Here is a 19,324-nt window from a genome sequence, read left to right as displayed (position 1 = left end):
GTTTCAATTTCGTAAATTTTTTGGTTTGCACCAATTTATTTTATCAAGCCCTATTATATCTAATTTTTCTTCCAACCCTCTTATGGGTCAAGCCTTTTGATATGGAAAATGCAGGGTATAATATGTTTTCGTCATTTATTCTTGGATAACTGTTTCATGTCTTTTGAAGAGTTGTCTAATAAATAAATATAATTTATGCAGATCCCATTTTTTTTAGATATTTACAAATTAGAAACTTTTTAAATACTACGCTACCTACCTTTCTGACTTTATATCCAACTGATATCGGAAAAAATTTTAGGTTTAAATCCTTATCAGAAGGGTTTAACAGCAATTAGTTATGATATGATTATGAAAATACAGCCAGGTATAGCTGATAAAATTAAGAATGAATGGGAAAGGGAACTTCAACTTCACTTACCTATAGAGAAATGGGAGAAAATTTCAATTAGTTAACTTTTTCTCTATATGTGCTAAACATATGTTGATACAATTTAAGGTAGTGCATAGGGCCCACATGTCTAAAGGTAAACTGGCTCGTTTTTACTCTCATATAAATCCTGTTTGTGACAGATGTCATTCTGAGATAGCTTCTTTGACACATTTGTTCTGGTCTTGCCCTCTTAATGAAAAAAATTTGGAAAGATATTTTTGATATTATTTCAATGTATTGATTTACAACCTCATCCTATTACCGACATTTTTGGTTTACCAATGATGGAACATAGTTATTTATCCTTTTCAGCCTGTCGGATGATTGCATTTATTACAAAATGGCTAGAAGATCCATTTTATTGAATTGGAAAGAGATCAATCCACCTACTACATTTCAGTGGTTTTCCCAAACTATATCTTGTTTAAATTTAGAAAAAATCAAAAGTGTCACTTTTGATCCTTCGGTTAAATTTGAAGACTCGGAGGCCATTTATTCAACACTTTCATATGATGTAGCTTGACCTTTTCCGAATCCTTTTTATTAACCTAAAATATATGGACAGAGGAGCGGTGTTAACGACATTAATGATTGTATTCGATCTAATATAATAGCTTAGTTTTGTTTAGTTCAGGATTTGTTTCAGTTTAGTTTAGTTTTTATTTTGTTTTTTTTTTCCCCTTGATATTTTTTCATTTTTCTTTTTATCATGTTTAATTATATTAAGAGCTTGGGAGGTCTAATATACTTGTATTATCTGTAGTTTTTACTTGCATATGTCAGTTACCAATAATGTAATCCCAATCTCTTTGGATTAGTACTGTTGCTATGTTGATGAATTTGAAAATTAATAAAAAGATTAAAAAAATAAAGGAAGCCTTCTTGAACACACCTCACAAACTCTACCCCATCTAAACCGCTTGCTCTGGGGAGATGCCAATTGGTATTTGGGAAATTAAAATCTCCCACCACGACATCCCTGCTATTATTACACCTTTCCAGAATCTGTCTCCCTATCTGCTCCTCGATGTCTCTGTTACTATTGGGTGGTCTATATTTAAAAAAAACACCCAGCAGAGTTACTTACCCCTTCCTGTTTCTATCTTCCACCCACAGCCACTCAGTAGACAACCCCTCCATGGCTTCCTCCTTTTCTGCAGCCGTGACACACTGATCAACAGTGCCACGCCCCCACCTCTTCTGCCTCCCTCCCTATCCTTTCTGAAACATCTAAAGCCTGGCACTCAAGTAACCTTTTCTGCCCCTAAGCCATCCAAGTCTCTGTAATGGCCACCACATCATAGCTCCAAGTAGTGATCCACGCTCTAAGCTCATTTGCTTTGTTCTTGCATTAAATGCACTGATTTTCTACCTCCGCTGTCCTTTCGGGCACTTACTTTCTAATTGTAACCTTCTGGGTGAAAAGGCTTTTCCTCATCACTCTTAACTTCCCCTGATGTGAACACGTTTAAAGTAATCAGAAGCCGTATGCAAGTATATATCCCCTATGGAAGTGCTGGAGATGCGACTCCAAAAAGCTGAATTGGAGTAGGTAAAATGCCCAAACTCAAATCATGAGAAAGATTTTAACTTCCTGGGGTATCCATAGCTGATAAATCAGAATCACGTTGCATTATCACTGACATAAGTTGTGAAATGTGTTGTTTTGTGGCAGCAAAAAAAATGTTCTATATTACTATTAAGAAATATAAAAGAGCAAGAAACCTGATGATGGAGTATTCCTAGAGCATTGAGTGTGCATCTTCAGGCTTCTGTACCCTGATTGTAGAAAAGAAGTCCTGGATGATGTTCTTTAATGATGATTGTCAACTTGAGGCACAGCCTTTTGAAGACTTCCCTGATGGTGCGGAGGCTAATGGAGCTGGCTGAGGCCACAACACTTTTCGAGCTTTTCCCAATCCTGTTCATCCTCTGGAGCCTCCATGCTAGGCAGTGATGTGCTCCCCATGGTGCATCTGTCGAAATTTGCTGGAGTCTTTGGTAACATACTAAATCTCAAACTCCTAATGAAGTCTAGGTGCTGCCATGCCTTTTTTTATGATTGCATCTATATACTACTAAAACTCTCATGCTCTGTTTGTCTGTTTGTGACCTCTAATTAGCACAAACGGTGCATTACAGTGGCCCTTTTTTTTGGATAAATCGAATTAAAATATGCTAACTTACAGAATGCAGGCAAAGTTCAGGGTTATATATTCATTTAAAATTGCTCATTCACCAAAAATCAAGCTGGCTTTCACCCGAGACCCGATCAGCCATCATGGAAATCAGGATGCAACAGCCCGACGCATGCACGCGGCCAGCCTCAGCAGCGACACCTACCAGAGCAAAAGGGCAGGGCAGCTCTATTTCGCAGGGTCACATTCTGCTAGTCACCATTAGCGTGTACAGGATTGGGACAGATCTAACTGCCACCCATCAATAAGAGATAATTAAATCTTATTGTAATGACATACTTTGAGACACCCGTAAAACCCCTTGCTGCAGTCAAAGGACAGCGGTGACTATATCATGTCCATTTAGGGGAGCACCAACCACATCATCAAGAAAATCAGCATCCTTTGGTGTTAGTGCTTCGTATCTTCTATCCAGCATTAGGGTTAAAAAAATTAGCCTAATTATGCCGCGTGGAAAGGGGAGGGAGACATTATGGTCAAGATATGGTGCCAAAAGTCGTCGGGAAGCGGCAAGGAGAGGGAGAGAACAAGAATCAGATGAGGCCAGGACCACATGACTCCAGGATCAAAGAGTCAGGACAAAAAAAGAATAGAGAAGAGACAGAGGAGGAGAGGCATGCACGTGTCCAGGATCAGAGACAAACAACAAACAGCAGAAGAGCTGAAGAGACGGGGGATGAAAGGGCTGCATGTCTCCAGAATGACAAAAACAAGCACAGAAGGAGGAGAGAGGAAGAGACAAAGGAACTGAGAAATGCACGTCTCCAGGATCGGAGACAAAGAACAAACAGCTGAAGAGACGGGATGAAAGGACTGCACGTCTCCAGAATGACAACGAGAGGCACGAGGGTGGCAGATAAACCGGAAATGATGCTATCAAAAGTGTTCTTCGTTAAACAAGGAGCTATATTTGCTTTGCTACATGTTGTTCTTCTTTAATAAACTGAGGTTTTCTACTTCAGTTTCCAAAGCAAAGCAATACCAATAGTATTCAGGAAAATATAATTTTCATTCTGGCCACATCAAACTGCACTACCCTTCTCTCAAGGGGTGCCCTAACGGGTCACCCCGTTGTCTAGTGCTGTATAAATAGGTTGGTTCCAGGGGAGATCCTTTGAGAAGTTGATACCCAAAAATTTTAAACTGGTGTCGAAATAATTTACTTTAAATCTGTGCCCCTGTGTTTTGTCCCTTGTGCTGAGAGAGGGATTTTTTTTTGCTGCTCAATTTAAATATTTTATTTTTCCTTTGGCATTGAAGGACCCATTTTTGCCCATTGAGTCAATGCGGGTTCACTTAGCAATCCCATTTTCCCTGTAATTTATTCCTTACATGCTCCCATCAGCTCCCCTCAGATTTTACCACTCATCTGCAGACTAAGGGCTGTTTACAGGGACCAACTAAACCACCAGTTAGCATGTCTTTGTGATATGCAAAGAAACATGTCACAAAGGAAACAGCTCAGAGGAAAACTAAACTTCGTATAGCACCGGAGATCAGGGATACACCCGAGTCACTGGAGCTGATGGGCAGCCATTTCCTAGTTGAGCCACTGACCCTCAACCAAATATTCCTTCAGCTACCTTTGTTTCAAAGTAAATATTACCAGTTTATCCTTGCTAAAACTTTCTCGGTATGTCTGCAGAGTTGTCACATCTGTGCTCAAGCTCACCATCTGTAATGTGCCTATAGAATTAAAGTATTTCTGCTTGCAATAAAAAAATGGAGAAATTTAAGCAAAGGTTTTGGCCTGAAACGTCAAGTATGCTCTTTTTCCATAGATGCTGCCTGGACTGCTGAGTTCCTCCAGCATTTTAGAAACATAGAAAACCTACAGCACAATATAGTCTCTTCGGCCCACAGAGCTGTGCCGAACATGTCCTTACCTTAGAACTACCTAGGCTTACCCATAGCCCTCTATTTTTCTAAGCTCCATGTAGCTCTTCGTATGTGTTGCTTGGGTTTCCAGCATCTGCAGGTTCATTTTTGCTTGTGATTGGGGAGATTTAATTTGCCTTCAACTATGTTGAATTAGTTTCAGTCTTTTGCAATTTGATTTTTGATTTTTTGTTTACCTGTTCACAGAAAAACATTCCTGTCCGCTCCCAGGCTGACTTAAAGAGACTTCCACTAGACATCAGCCGCAGTCCATCAGAGGAGGTGAGTAGTGGAGAAGTTTGTGAGTGGTTACCGAGCAATCAACAGAATAAGTGAGTCAAGATTGTGAACTATAATATCGTAATAGATGAGTTAGTTGAGACATTTCCATTCTGTTATAAACACATTGAGGTGGTCATTTTTATACCTGTGCATTAATTTAGAAACCTCAAGCTTATGGACTTTGTTTCCTGTCCGTAAATAATGTAGTTATTGTTGAACTGCTGAGCCTTGGTAAAAGTGATGATTCCACTGTGGTGTTGGGTAGGAAATGTCGGGGTCGTAATTGTGATGTCTGGCTGAGTCACTTGGTGGTGATTGCATTTGCACATCATTAGTGATCGTGCCCTGGTGGACACTGGAGGTAAACACAAGGGGAGACATGATAGTGTAGCAGACAACAACGGTATTACAGCACCAGCGTCTCTGGTTCAGAGAGATGTACAAGATAGTGGGTTAATTGTCCACATGGGTGGCACAGAGGAGAGCTTGTTACTGTGTTCACTATCAAAGTAAAAGAAATAAAATTTAATTAGAATAACAATTTGTGAATGTGTTGAGACTTCTCACCTTTGCACCATTTCACAGTTTGAGAAAAATGAAATTCACAAACATATCTAGACTGTGCAGGTGCGTGACGTAGAGCGCCAAAGGTTTAAAAAGAGGAATTTTCAATGGTCTTTTTTTAAATCGGAGCAAGAGGCTGAGAGTGAAGGAGTAAAGGAATCTCAGAGAGAAGTCTTTATTTTTTACACTGCTCGGGGAAAAGAGGCTGGACTGCGCAGGCGCGTGACGTAGAGCGCCAAAGGTTTAAAAAAAAAAGACTGCCATATACAGCGGGCAGCGAAGTGAGAGGGAGCAGAGTGGGACGGCTTTGGCTCAGCAGGCTTCGGCGTGAACAGGCAGAGGTGAAGGTAGGTTCCGGTAAGTTTTGTTTTGTTTGTTTAGAGTAGAGAGAATGGCAGGCAGGATGTTGGAATGCTCCTCTTTCAGGATGTGGGAAGTCAGGGAGACCTCCGATGTCCCTGACAACGACACCTGCAAGAAGTACATCCAGCTGCAGCTCCTAACAAACCGTGTTAGGGAACTGGAGCAGGAGCTGGATAACCTCCGGATCATTCGGGAGGATGGGGAGATTATAGATAGCTTCAGGGAGGTAGATACACCAAAAAACCAGAGGACATGGGTTAAGGGTGAAGGGGGGAAAGTTTAAAGGGAATATTGTGGGGGGGGGGGTGCTTCTTCACACAGAGAGTAGTGGGAGTGTGGAATGAGCTGCCAGATGAAGTGGTAAATGCAGGCTCACTTTTAACATTTAAGAAAAACTTGGACAGGTACATGGATGAGAGGTGTATGGAGAGATATGGTCCAGGAGCAGGTCAGTGAGACTAGGCAGAAAAATAGTTTGGCACAGCCAAGAAGGGCCAAAAGGCCTGTTTCTGTGCTGTATTGTTCTGTGGTTCTATCCAAGTAGAACAAAACTTTATTGATCTTCCTGCTCATCTTCTGAGGCAATATCTAAGGTAAAGTATTTATTTAAATTCTCTGTAGAGTCGCGCTTCTTCGAGTAGCCAGCGGCCGCGATCACCACCACTGGCTGATATCATCAAAAATGCCCCAAGCCATCCACCTTCAGTAAAGACCCAAGCTTCAATACGAGCATCTAGATCTGCAAGCAAAGCTGTGGCTACTCACACCAATGTTACTGTTAAGAAAGCAGTCACCAATGCAGCAAGATCACAGCAACAACTGACAGCATCTGCAAAACAAACCCCTATATCTCCAAGGAACGGAGCGCAGCCATCTACTTCTGTCAGGAATGTTTCCCCTATCTCTGTTAACACAAAGAGCCAACAGGTGAAAGGAACAAAGACCTTGGGACACAAAAAGGAGACACTGAGTAGGACTATGCAGGTATTTACAATAATTTTGTGTAAAATGAATTGTCAAATGCAGGAGAAGCAGCTTTAACAAAATATAATTATCACCAAAATGACTAATTTAGCTGCTTCGTGATTGGCTCTTAATTTGGAATATAGTGTATCACACAGATGTGTTAACAAATAGACATTTTCCTAGTCTCTATTGGGGTAAAGCACAAACTTTTAAATATTTTTTTTACAGATGTGTTAACAGATGTGTTAACAAATAGACATTTTCCTAGTCTCTATTGGGGTAAAGCACAAACTTTTAAATACTTTTTTTTAATGTGCTCTCAGAATTAAGTTGGCACTGTTTTTTGTCTTGTATTGCATAAGGATCTGGATAACTTTATTCTGGGTCCTGTATTTGGCTACTAAGGTAGGTTCATATCCTGCTTTCAAGCACGAAGGAGGTCCTCAAATCTAACGTAAAAGCACTTAACTGATTATCAAATGTATTTTTTTGCAGTTGACAGTAGTTCTTGACATTGCATTTTTTAATAATTGGTACCTAGAAGAGAGGCAAGATGTTTCCTCTAAAAAGTGAGGGTAGAACCTTGGGAGGAGATCCCAGAGATAACTTGGCCACCCCGGTCTTAAACAGGTGCTTGCTGTTATTTACTCTGCTTCTGTGTTCAATGATGAAACTTACAAAAGAGGAAGAAAGAAAGAGAATTTTTACAGTCTTATAACTTTGTTCAGAACTCTCCACAAAAGCTTCACCATTTGCAAAACAAAACTCTCTTCTAAACTAGATCATTGATAGTTGCCAGGAGATTTTTTTTTACTTATAGAGCTGCATAGTGGCAAAATAGAGCCATTGGCTCAGGAATAAAACAACTTGCTTTTAGCCACATGGCGTTTGCAAGTTCTCCTCGTGACCATATGGTCACTTTTCCTACTGTCTCCCAAAGACGTACAGATTGGTAAGTTAATTGTCCCAGCTGTGTGATTGGTAGAACATGGGAGAAATTGGATAAAAATTGAGGAAGAATTAAACGGGATGAGCGTAGATTATAAATGGTGCTTGATCATTGGTGCAGGCTTAGTGGCCTGGATTCTTGCTGTTTCACTGTAGAAACGATTCCAGGATATTCTTATGAAGTGTTTTTCTCTCCCAACAGTCTGTGGGAACAAGAAAAAGGAATACAGTGATAGAAAGTAGTGAGGAGGAGGAGGAGGAGGAGAAGGATGAGGACGAGGAAGAAGAGAAAGAACAGGAAGAAAGGAAGACAAAGACAATACCCAAAGTTTCTGAATCAAAGCGTTTGAAGAAAGATGTGACAGATGTTGTGGAGGTAACATAAGTATAAACACTGTTTTATATGGAGTCCATCATTAGCCTCTATTATATACTCCCCCTTTAGTCCTCTCATCTGTCCCTTTGCCATTTATTATTTGATATTCTTTGAAATGATCTGCTAATTTGGCCCCAGTCTCTGGCTTTTGTGTATTTTAAACATGCCTTCCTAAAGATGTTAACTTTTGTGATCATGATGCCGTGGTGTTGAATATCACGCTGTGTCTTGCCTGGAAATTATACTCAAATGAGTCTAAAGGATCGATTTGTCGGTTGAACCTTGCACTGTCCTCAAGTCTGCACGTGAATATCAGCTGAAGTAATATGCTGGACAGCACCAAATGATAGAAGTGACATAGGGCTGGAAAGTGTTGAATCATTGTGGATAGAACTAAGGAACTGCAAGGGTAAAAAGACCCTGTTGGCAGTTGTATACAGGCCCCCAAACAGTAGTAAGGATGTGGTCCACAAATTACAACAGGAGGTAGAAAATGCATGCCAAAAGTGCAATGTTGGTGTAGTCATGGGGGATTTCAGTGTGCAGGTAGATTGGGAAAATCAGGTTGCTTCTGGAACCTGAAACAGACTTTGTAGAATGCCTATAAGATAGCTTTTTGGATCAGCTATTTTGGATTGGATGTTGTGCAATGAACTGGAATTGATTAGAGAGTGTAAGGCAAAAGAACTCTTCGGGGAAGTGATCATAATATGATGGAGTTCACCCTGAAAATTGAGAAGGAGAAGCTAAAGTTAGATGTATCAGTATTACAGTGGACTAAAGGGAATTACAGAGGCATGAGAGAGGAGTTGGCCAGAATTGTTTGGAAAAAGACACTGGCAGGGATGATGGCAGACCAGCAATGGTTGGAATTTCTGGCAGCAATTCAGAAGGCACAGGATATATACATCCCAAAGAGGAAGAAGTATACTAAAGGCAAGATGACACAACCATGGCTAGCAAGAGAAGTCAAAGTCAAATAAAAGCCAAAGAGATGGCATATAATAGAGCAAAAATTAGGATTGGGAAGCCTTAAAACTAACAGAAGGAAACTAAAAATAGAAAGTAAAAATGGAATATGAAAATAAGCTAGCCAATAATATTAAAGAAGGTGCTAAAAGTTTCTCAGATACTTAGCGTAAAAGAGTGGCAGGAGTGGATATCGGACCAGTGGAAAGGCAGTAACGGGGATAAGGAAATGCTGAACCAACTGAATAAGTATTTTGCATCAGACTTCACTGTGGAAGACACTAGCAGTATGCCGGAAGTTCGAGAGGGTCAGTGGGCAGAAGTGTGTGAAGTTGCCATTACTAGGGAGAAGGTTCTTGGGAAACTGAAAGGTCTGAAGTTTGCTGAGTCACTTGGACCAGATGTTGTACACCCCAGAATTCTGGAAGAGGTGGCTGAAGAGGTTAGGGAGGCATTACTAATGATCTTTCAAGAATCACTAGATTCTGGAATGGTTCTGGAAGACTGGAAAATTGCAAATATCACCCCACTCTTCCAGAGGGATGGAGGCAGAAGAAAGGAAATTATAGACCAGTTAGTCTGACTTGAGTGGTTGAGGAGATGTTGGAGTTGATTGTTAAAATAAAATAAAATAAAATAAAATAAGCCATAGTCAGCATGGTTTCCTTGAGGGAAAATCTTGCCTGACAAATCTGTTGGAATTCTTTAAAGGAATAACAAGCAGGATAACCGAAGGAGAATTGGTGAATGTCATATACTTGGATCTTCAGATAGCCATTGACAAGATGCCACACATGAGACTGCTTAACAAGTTACGAGGCCATGGTTTACAAGAAAGATTCTAGCATGGATAAAGCAGTGGCTGATTGGCAGGAGGCACAGTGTGGGAATAAAGGGAGCCTTTTCTGACTAGCTGCCAGTAACTAGTGGTGTTCCACAGGGGGTCTGTGTTGGGACCGATTCTTTTTTGCGTTACATATCAGAGATTTGGATGATGGAATTGGCTTTATTGCAAAATTTGCCGATGATACGAAGATTAGTGGATGGGCAGTTAGTTTTGAGAAAGTAGAGAGGCTACAGAAGGACTTGGACAGATTAGGAGAATGAGCTATGAAATGGCAGATGGAATTCAGTGTTGGGATATTTATGGTCATGCACTTTGATAGAAGAAATGAAATGGTAGACTGTTTTCCGAATAGAGAGAAAATACCAATACCTGAGGCACAAATGGACTTGGGTGTTCTTTTGCAGGATTCCCTAAAAGTTATTTTGCTGGTTGAATCTGTAGTGAGGAAGGCAAATGCAATGTTAGTATTCATTTGAAGAGGACTAGGATATAAAAGCAAGGATATAATGTTGAGACTTTATAAAGCACTGGTTAGGCCTCACTTGGAGTATTGTGAGCAATTTTGGGCCTCATTGGAAAGGATGTGCTGAAACTGGAGAGGGTTCAAAGGAAGCTCACAAAAGTCATTCCAGGATTGAACGGCATATCATATAAAGAGCGTTTGATGGCTCTGGGTGCATTCACTGGAATTCCAAGGAGCTAATTGAAAGTTATCGAATGTTGAAAGGTCTTGAAAGAGTGGATGTGGAGAGGATGTTTCCTATAGTGGGATAGTCTAAAAACCAGAGGAGACAGTCTCAGAATAGAGGGGCGTACTTTTATAACAGAGGTGAAAAATTTCTTTAGCAAGAGAGTGGTGATCTGTGGAATTTGTTGCCACGGTCTTTATGTATATTGAAGGCAGAGGTTGATAGATTCTTGATTGGTCATGGCATTGAGGGATATGGGGTGAAGACAGGAGATTGGGGCTGAGAGGAAAAATGGATCAGCTGTGATGAAATGACTGAGTGGACTTGATGGACCAGATGGCCTAATAATGCTGTGTCTTGTGGTCTTATGGTATTATTTTCTCAAAAACACTTAAATCCATTCTGGACTAGCTGTTACCCATAGGGATTGAACCTGGCAACTTCCTGCTTTATGTCGAGCTATTTTATCTTACCACACGAGCCAACAGTAGAACTGTTTTGAGCACTTTTCCATTGTGTTGTGCAGTGGTTGTGTTTTCCCCTCGCCTAAACCTTTAGAAATTTTTAAAAAAGACTTGAAAATGCAGTTGTCAGGTCTGAAAAACTCTTGAATAACTCTGAGGACAGAAGTAAGAAATGTGCAAGATATTTTTATCCAATAGTTCCTCCTTCATATTAAGAGCACCAGGCAACATGAAATTTAGGGGATTTTCTTTTAATTGCCTTTTTCACTTGAATTAGACGTGAAGGCTTCCTTTTTTTTGTAATTTATTTTTTATTTAAGTTCATCATCATTCAAAACTTTCCATGAGATGTATTTCAGATACTGTACATATATATCATATATTTATATTTGAAACAAATCTCCACATAATATTTATCTGAGGTATACACTTATAGAAAGGAGAGGAAAAGAAGAACAATCAAAAGAAGAAAACTATGTACAAAATAGGGAGTGATTTTTTTTTTTTACAACATATTCATTGACTTGTGAGAATTAAATCAGGCCTATGAGGTGTTCTGTAGTTAAACCATTTTTTCCCAGTATGAATCAAATTGTTCCAACTTACGATTAACAGATGCTGTTATCTTCTCCATTTTGTAAATGTCCATTGTAATTTCCATCCATACATTTAAAGTTGGGCTCTCCTGTGATAACCATTTCCTGGTAAAGGTCTTTTGACCAACCACCAGCAGTATATTCATTAAATATTTATCTCTTTTCAACCTTTCTTGAAGTATATACCCAAAATTTTATGGTCTTACTTTCTAAGGGTATTTCACATTTAAAGTTGTCTTGTAGGGCATTGTGTATCCCACTCCAATAGTCTTTGGTAACGGGGCATTTGATGTGAAGGTTTCTTTTCCAAGAGTTTCCTTAAGGGTGTCTCTTTGAAGCCTCAACCACCATCTTTCTTTCCCACCTTCATTTCTTCTCTTAGAACCAATATAATGCAAAAGCATGCTTCTGCTTAGTTGTCAATGCAAAAGGTAATCATTGTTCTCTTCTTTGTAAATTTAAAACTAAAGCTTTGTATTTCCTGAATGAGTATCTTGGTGTTTTGTTAGATTTCGGATAGTGGAGGAGAGGTGGATGAAGAGGAGCAGGCTAACGCTCTGAAAGGTGAGGATCGGGTTTTGCACTTCTCCAGAACATGGGATGGTGTATTGAAATGTCCTTGAATGCTCCACCATTCTGATTTGTGTAACCTGTTTTGCCATTGTGGACCCAATGAATCAAATGAACACTGTTAATTTTTATGATTCACAGCTAGTAAGTTAACAATCCGGGCATTGCAGGAAATACCAGGTCATACTCAGAGCTTCAACTTGTTTTAAAAGATTCTAATTTTTTCCCCAGTGTCATTTAAAACATCTTTCCATCAGTATATTGGGTAATCCACATTATCTTATTTAAATATTTCATCCTTCTTGTGTGCAGACCGGGGACTTCTAGTAGAAGTAAAGGTGAATAAGGAATGGTACACGGGACGAGTCACTGCTGTAGCAGCAAGCAAAAAGTCAGTGCGATGGAAAGTCAAGTTTGACTATGTCCCAACTGCATCTACTCCTAGAGACCGATGGTGAGAAAATAGTGCTTTTTTTAACCTCCTCTGTCCCTGCTCTACAATGTAAAGTGTCTGTATTAATGCCGTGACTTTAAATGTATGTATGATTTATAATTGTGACAGTAAAATGTGATATTTTCCAGATGGTAGAATTTTGTTTTAATCTATTACCTTGCATCTAAATATTGCTTCATCAACACCTGCGTTAAACAAAAAACTTTCTCCTTCAATGTTATTTAAGAATATGCCCGTGACTATAAAGACACAATGACCACATGAATACAAAATTTGCAAAGGTACATAGATATAGTTGTGTTAACTGGCTGCTCCCGTAGTAGAATACAATGGTGTTCCAAGAATGTATTGGGTAATCCACATTTTATTATTTTAAATGTTAATAGCATGAACTTGTACTGTTTTTCTCTCCACAGATGCTGTCTGACCGCTGAGTGTTCCCAGCATTTTCTGTTAACCTCAGGTGTCTAGCATCTGCAGTTTTTTATACTTTCATTAAATAGAAAGAACATTGTTTCATAATTTGCAGGGTAAAAACAAATTTTAAGGGAAGCATACTGGTAAAATGACTTGTTGGATGTTAAATAAAAATATTAGCAGCATCTGTGAATGTGTATTTGGTAGGAAAAAATAATTATGTGAATATTTTACCATCTGGCTATAAAAAAAATAACAGGGATGTGACATAATTTGTAACAGAGATGTCACAGGCACTTTCTCCAAGGCCACCTGCTCTTTCCAGAGCATAATCGAAAGCCCAATAAACAAATGCCTGTCTGAACAGCAAATTTCTTATTTTACGATCATTGCAGAGCTACTCCACCTGCATTCCTTGTCTGTTCGTCCTTCCAATTTTGAAATAAGACTGACTGCCCTCTCACTTCATAATAAAGTAAATTTGTAGACTCATGCTTGAAAGCAAATATTTGTGCTCATTTTCCTCTCTCCAACTCCTCCACGTTTTGCTTTGTTTCTCAACCCTTAAAGTGAATATCAAATATTCATTATCCACTTACAATTATTTTGTAAATTGAGATATTTAACTTGCAAAATATAACTAGTGCAGTGGGACTAAAAGGTCTTATTCTAAATCTCATATTAGGTTCTTTACCCACTTTGTGGTTATACTCCTCAATTTGTTGCTTTGCTTTTATATGCTTGTATCACTGTCATCATCTTCCTGAATGATTCTATTACTTCTGTTGTGCTGTTTATTTTCAAGCACAGAAAAATGTCCCATTTTGATCCTGACTATATAGAAATCTGTGGAACCAGCTTTCTGATTTTTTTTAAAAATACCATCTAGCTGTTCTGAAATCAGACAAAGAAAGTTTTTAAAGTTTTCTAGCAAACTTTGCCTTGTTGGATTTTTCCTACAGGTCTGCACCTTAGAGCTATTACATTTACCTTTAGTGGTAAAAAAAAAAACTGTTGGACAGGTTGAACAAGTGCACCAGCATCTGTGGAGGCAAAGGCATAGTCTACATTTTGGTACCTAGTGCAGTGTCTCATCCAGATACATCAACCATCAGATGCTAGTCAACCTACACACCCTCTGGAGGCAGAGGTGGTTGAGTTATTTCACAAGTTTGTATTTTGTTCTAGATTCCAGCATCTGCAGTCTCTTCCTGTTTCCAGACCTTTTCTTCTGTATTTTGTGCCGCTCTAATCGGGAGTTCCCAACCCAGGGCCATGGGCCCTTTGCTTAATGGTATTGGTCTATGGCATAAAAACGGTTGGGAATCCCTGCTATTAACAATCAAATAGGTAATTTAATCTACACCTTACCACTTTAGCAACGGGGTCCTTGTCTTTTGTCTTGTACGTGGCACTTAGAACTAATCTGATTTCTCACTTTCCTCGTTCTGTTCAGCGTTCTTTGACGGTTTCTCTTTCCACAGATGAGTGTCTTCTGTGTCAAATAGCCATTCCTATAATATATCATGTGATCAGGTGTTGATTTAGTTCGCTGCTATTGTGTTTTCCGGCAGGGTGGAGAAAGGATGTATGGATGTGAGGCTGATGAAGCCACCGTCTCCTGAGTACCAGACACCTGACACACTGGGTGGAGAGGAAGACATATCGCTGGAAACAGGGTCAATTTCGGACAGTACCAGGATGGAGCCAGACACTACACAACCAACCACTAGCAAAGAGACAGTGGAAGCACTTGTGCTCAGCTTCAGGTAAAGGAGCTTCCAACTCAGATCAAGGGAAATGTGCAAGTGTAACCATAAACAATGTGTTTAAGTTTAAACATGCTCTCTTTGTGATAAATTTGTGCAGTGGTTGTCCAATTGTTCCTCTCAGGAATAGGGAATAATTTGCTTTGCAATATTCACTCACCTTAGGCAATGATTTATATTTGATGCATTAGGTTCTAGAGGCTTTCGGAACTTGCTTTTCTTCATATCCAGTCTAGCTCTTGAGTAACAGGAGCATACTATCTTCTGTGCTGTATCCTGTCTGAAACTGGTCAGTGTTGGATTCTTGTTTTTCCAGTAAGGCTCACACGAGTGATTGTTAGAACAGTAGCAGTTTTAAAAAAAATTTTGCCGTGTTCTTACTTTAACTTTGATTTCTCTTGTTGTTATGTACTTTACTGTTGTGTCACCGTAGGGGATAGAACCGAAGGCCACGTTGTTCCTGTGGTCATTAATGTGTTTATTAACACTCTTCATTCAGTTAACCATGACTGAGTGGTTATGGTTGACTACTCTAGAGATTTGTGAAAAAGGTGCTCGATGCACAGAGAACGTCTTGCTGTCATTGTATTCCCTTCACTCAAATCTGCTGTAATTTTATTCATAATAGATGAGACATGAACACAATTTAATAATTTTCTATTCCTTCTATTTAGAAATACTTTGCGGTACTTTCTGCCGCCAAATTACAGGATAACAAAGGAGGAGCTAAGTTCCATGACGCCAGAAGAACTCGCTTCATTCCCTCTGGTAAGATTCAGCTCAATGTGCCGGGTACCTCCTTTAATATGCCCTATTTTTGTCTACAATGCATATATTTTGTTGTCTAGGACTCATCCATTTATGATGTATATCCTACCCTCTGTAGTACTCCCGTGCATTTATCTGGATTAAACATCTGCCATTTATCAGGCCATTTCACAACACATCACCATCACTCTGTGGATTACAAGACATCATAGCAGAATTAGGATATTCAGCCCATCGAGTCTGCTTTGCCATTCCATCATGGCTAATTTATTATCCCTCTGAACCCTATTTTCCTGCCTTCTCCCTGAAACCTTTGATGCCCCAAGTAATCAAGAACTTATCGACTTCCATTTTCAATATACTCAATGACTTTGCCTCCACAGCTGCCTGTAGCAATGAATTCTACAGATTCACTATACTCTGGCTAAAGAAATTACTCCTCATCTCTGTTCTAAATGGACGTTCCTCTAGAGGGAGACCTTTTCATTTCCTGAACTTCTTCCAGACCCTCTCCAGTGCTAGCACATCTCTTCTTAGATAAGGAACCCAGAACTATTCATAACACTAATTGCAGTCTGACTAATGTCTTAGTAAGCTACAGCATCACGTCCTTGTTCCTGTATTCTAGTCCTTTAGAAGCGAAAGCTGACATTGCATTTGCTGATTGTGTTGATTGAATTTGCCTTCCTTACCACCAACTCAACCTGCAAGTTAACCTTAAGAGAATCCTTCATAAGGACTCCCAAATCCTTTTGCAACTCTCATTTTTGAATTTTGTCCCATTTAGAAAATAGTCTACACTTTTATTCTACCCAAGTGCGTGACCATACACTTCCCAACACTGCTACTTCTTTGTCCATTCTCCCAATCTAAGTTCTTCTGCATTCTCTGTTTCGTCTGCACACTTGGCCAGAAAGCCATCAATTCTGGCATTCAAATCACTGATATATAACTTGAAAAGAAGCAGTCCCAACACCGACCCCTGTAATACCGTGGCTCTTATATTACTAAGCAGCTTTTGTGTGGTACCCTGTCAAAGGCTTTCTGAAAATCCAAGTAGACAATGTTAATCGATTCCTTTGTCTATTATGCCTGTTATTCCTCAACGAATTCCAAGAAACATGTCAGGCAGGATTTCCCCTTAAGGATACTATACTGACTTTGGCTTATTTTGTCATGCGCTTCCAAGTATCCTGAAACCTCATCCTTAATGATGGATTCCGACATCTTCCAAACTACTGGAAGTCAGGCTAACTGGCATATGTTTTTTTTCTTCAGAGTCCCTCCCTTCTTAAAGCGTGGAGTAACATTTGCAATTTTCCACGCCTCTGGAGTTATTCCAGAATCTAGTATTTCTTGAAAGAACACTACTAATGCCTGCACAATATCTTCAGCTAACTCTTATCAGAAACCTGGGAGTAGTGCATCTGGTCCAGGTGAACTATCTACCTTCAGATTTTTCAGCTTCCCAAGCACCACCTCCTTAGTAATAGCAACTACATTCACTTCTGCCCGGCACTTGAATTTCTAGTACACTGCTAGTGTCTTCATTTCTGATGCAAAATACTTAAAAGTTCCTCCACCGTTTCTTTGTCCCCATTGCTACCTTTCCAGCGTCATTTTCCAACAATCCAATAGCTACTCTTGTCTCTTTCAAATATATAAAGAGTAAAATAAACTTCTGGTATCTTTTTATATTGTTGACTAGCTTTCTTTCCTGCTTCATCTTTTTTCTTCTGCCTCTTAGTTGCCTATTATTTTTTTTGAAGATTCCCATTGCTCTAACTTTCCTCTAATTTTTGCTATTCTATATGCCTCTCTTTTTTTTCTTTAATGCTGTCTTTTACTTCCCTTGTTAGCCTCATCCTCCCCTTTTAGAATACTTCTTCGTCTCTGGGATGCATCTATCCTCTGCTTTCCGAATTGCCGCCAGAAACTCCAGCCATCGTCCCTACTAGTGTCTCCTTCCAATCAACTTTGCCCAGCTCCTCTCTCATGCCTCTGTAATTCCCTTTACTCCACTGTAATACTGATACAGCTGACATTATCTTCTCTTTCTCTTTCTCAGGGTGAACTCTATCATTATGATCACTGCTTCCGCTTCCAAAGAGTTCCTTTACTTTAAGCTCCCTAATCAAATGTGGTTCATTTCACAACACCCAATCCAGAATTGCCTTTCCCCCATGAGATCAACCACAAGCTGCTCTTTAAAAAACCACCTCATAGGCATTCCCTCTCTTGGCATCCAGCGCCAACATGATTTTCCAAATCCACCTGCATATTGAAATCTCGCATGACTATCATAACTTTGCCTTTTTTTAAGATGTCATTTCTATCTCCCATTGTAATTTTCAGTCCACATCCTGGATACTATTTGGAGGCCTGTATGTAACTCCCTTCAGGGTCTTCTTACCCTTGCAGTTTCTTACTCTACCCATGAGGATCTTCCCATACTATGTCACCTCTTTCTAAGGAATTGATTGCACTTTTTACCAACAGAACCACCTCACGCCCTCTGCCTAACTGCCTGTCCTTTCAATTAACTCCCAACTGTGATCTTCTTTCAGCCACATCTCCGTGGTGCCCACAACGTAATACCTACCAATCTCTAATTATTTACCTTATTCTGTATACTGCGTACATTCAATTATAACACCTTCAGTCCTGTATTCATCACCCTTTTCAATTTTACTATCATGTTACACTTCAGCATCTCACTGACTGTAATTTTGCCATATCATCTGCCTGTTCTTTACAGTCTCACTACATACTACATCTTCTTGTATACCATTTGCCTCATCCTCAGCCCCATCATTCTGCTTCCCAAACCTCCTGCCAGATTATTTTAAACCCTCCCCAACAGCTCTAGTAAACCTGCCTGCAAAGATATTGGTCCTCCTTTGGTTCAGGTGTAACCCGCCCTTTTTGTACAGGTCATACCTTCCCCAGAAGATTTCCCAATGATCTAGAAATCTGAAACCCTGCCCCCTGCACCAGTTACCTTAGCCACACATTCATTTGCCAAATCATCTTATTCTTACCTCACAGGTAGCAATCCAGAGATTACTACCCTGGGAGTCCCGCTTTTCTACCCAACACACTATATTCTCTCTTCAGGACCTCCTTACCTACCTATGTCATTAGTACCAATATGCACGACTTGAGGCTGCTCACCTCTCCCTCTTTATAGAATGCTGTGCACCTGATCTGAGACCTGATCCTGGCACCCGAGGTCTTAGACTACCCCTCACTTATCCACAGCTCTGCCAAGCTTTGTGTCATCAGTGAACACTGATCATGCCTCTTGCATCCACATCCAAAGCTTTTATACATATCAGATATATTCCAAATAGCAAGAAATTTTCGAATGGAAGAAGGACACTACCATGGCTGACAAGTGAAGTCAGAGCCAAAGTAAAAGCAAAAGAGAGGGCATACAAGGAAACCAAAGCTAGTGGGAAGATAGAGGATTGGGAAGCTTTTAAAAACTTGCAGAAGGAAACTAAGAAGGTCATTAGGAAGGAAAAGATGAATTATGAAAGGAAGCTGCCGACTAATATCAAAAAAGATACAGAAAGCTTTTTTAAGTAAAAACAAGGGTAAAAAGAGATTGAAGGTAGATATTGGACCAATAGAAAATGGCGCTAGAGATATTGTAATGAGAGACGCAGAGATGGCAGAGGAACTGAAAGCTTATTATGCATCAGTCTTCACAGTGGAAGACATCTGTAGTATACCAGACATTCAAGAGTGTCAGGGCAGTGAAGTATGTG

The 19,324-nt window shown here is 39.8% G+C and overlaps 1 protein-coding gene across 1 annotated transcript in view; it reads left to right on the top strand.

The window, feature by feature from the left end:
- morc2 (MORC family CW-type zinc finger 2) overlaps positions 1-19,324 on the top strand; it is a 102,722-nt gene that overhangs the window by 80,081 nt on the left and 3,317 nt on the right. The window contains exons 18-24 of the mRNA XM_072247812.1: positions 4,717-4,791; positions 6,340-6,702; positions 7,835-8,008; positions 12,083-12,137; positions 12,456-12,597; positions 14,589-14,783; positions 15,458-15,551. Coding sequence (XP_072103913.1) covers positions 4,717-4,791; positions 6,340-6,702; positions 7,835-8,008; positions 12,083-12,137; positions 12,456-12,597; positions 14,589-14,783; positions 15,458-15,551 — 1,098 coding nt within the window. The remainder of the gene's footprint in view (positions 1-4,716; positions 4,792-6,339; positions 6,703-7,834; positions 8,009-12,082; positions 12,138-12,455; positions 12,598-14,588; positions 14,784-15,457; positions 15,552-19,324) is intronic.

The sequence above is a fragment of the Mobula birostris genome, chromosome 31, assembly GCF_030028105.1.
Source record: "Mobula birostris isolate sMobBir1 chromosome 31, sMobBir1.hap1, whole genome shotgun sequence".
Classification (NCBI taxonomy): Eukaryota; Metazoa; Chordata; class Chondrichthyes; order Myliobatiformes; family Myliobatidae; genus Mobula; species Mobula birostris.
Note: the sequence above shows the minus strand (reverse complement) of the source record. Positions and strands in the feature narration are given on the sequence as shown.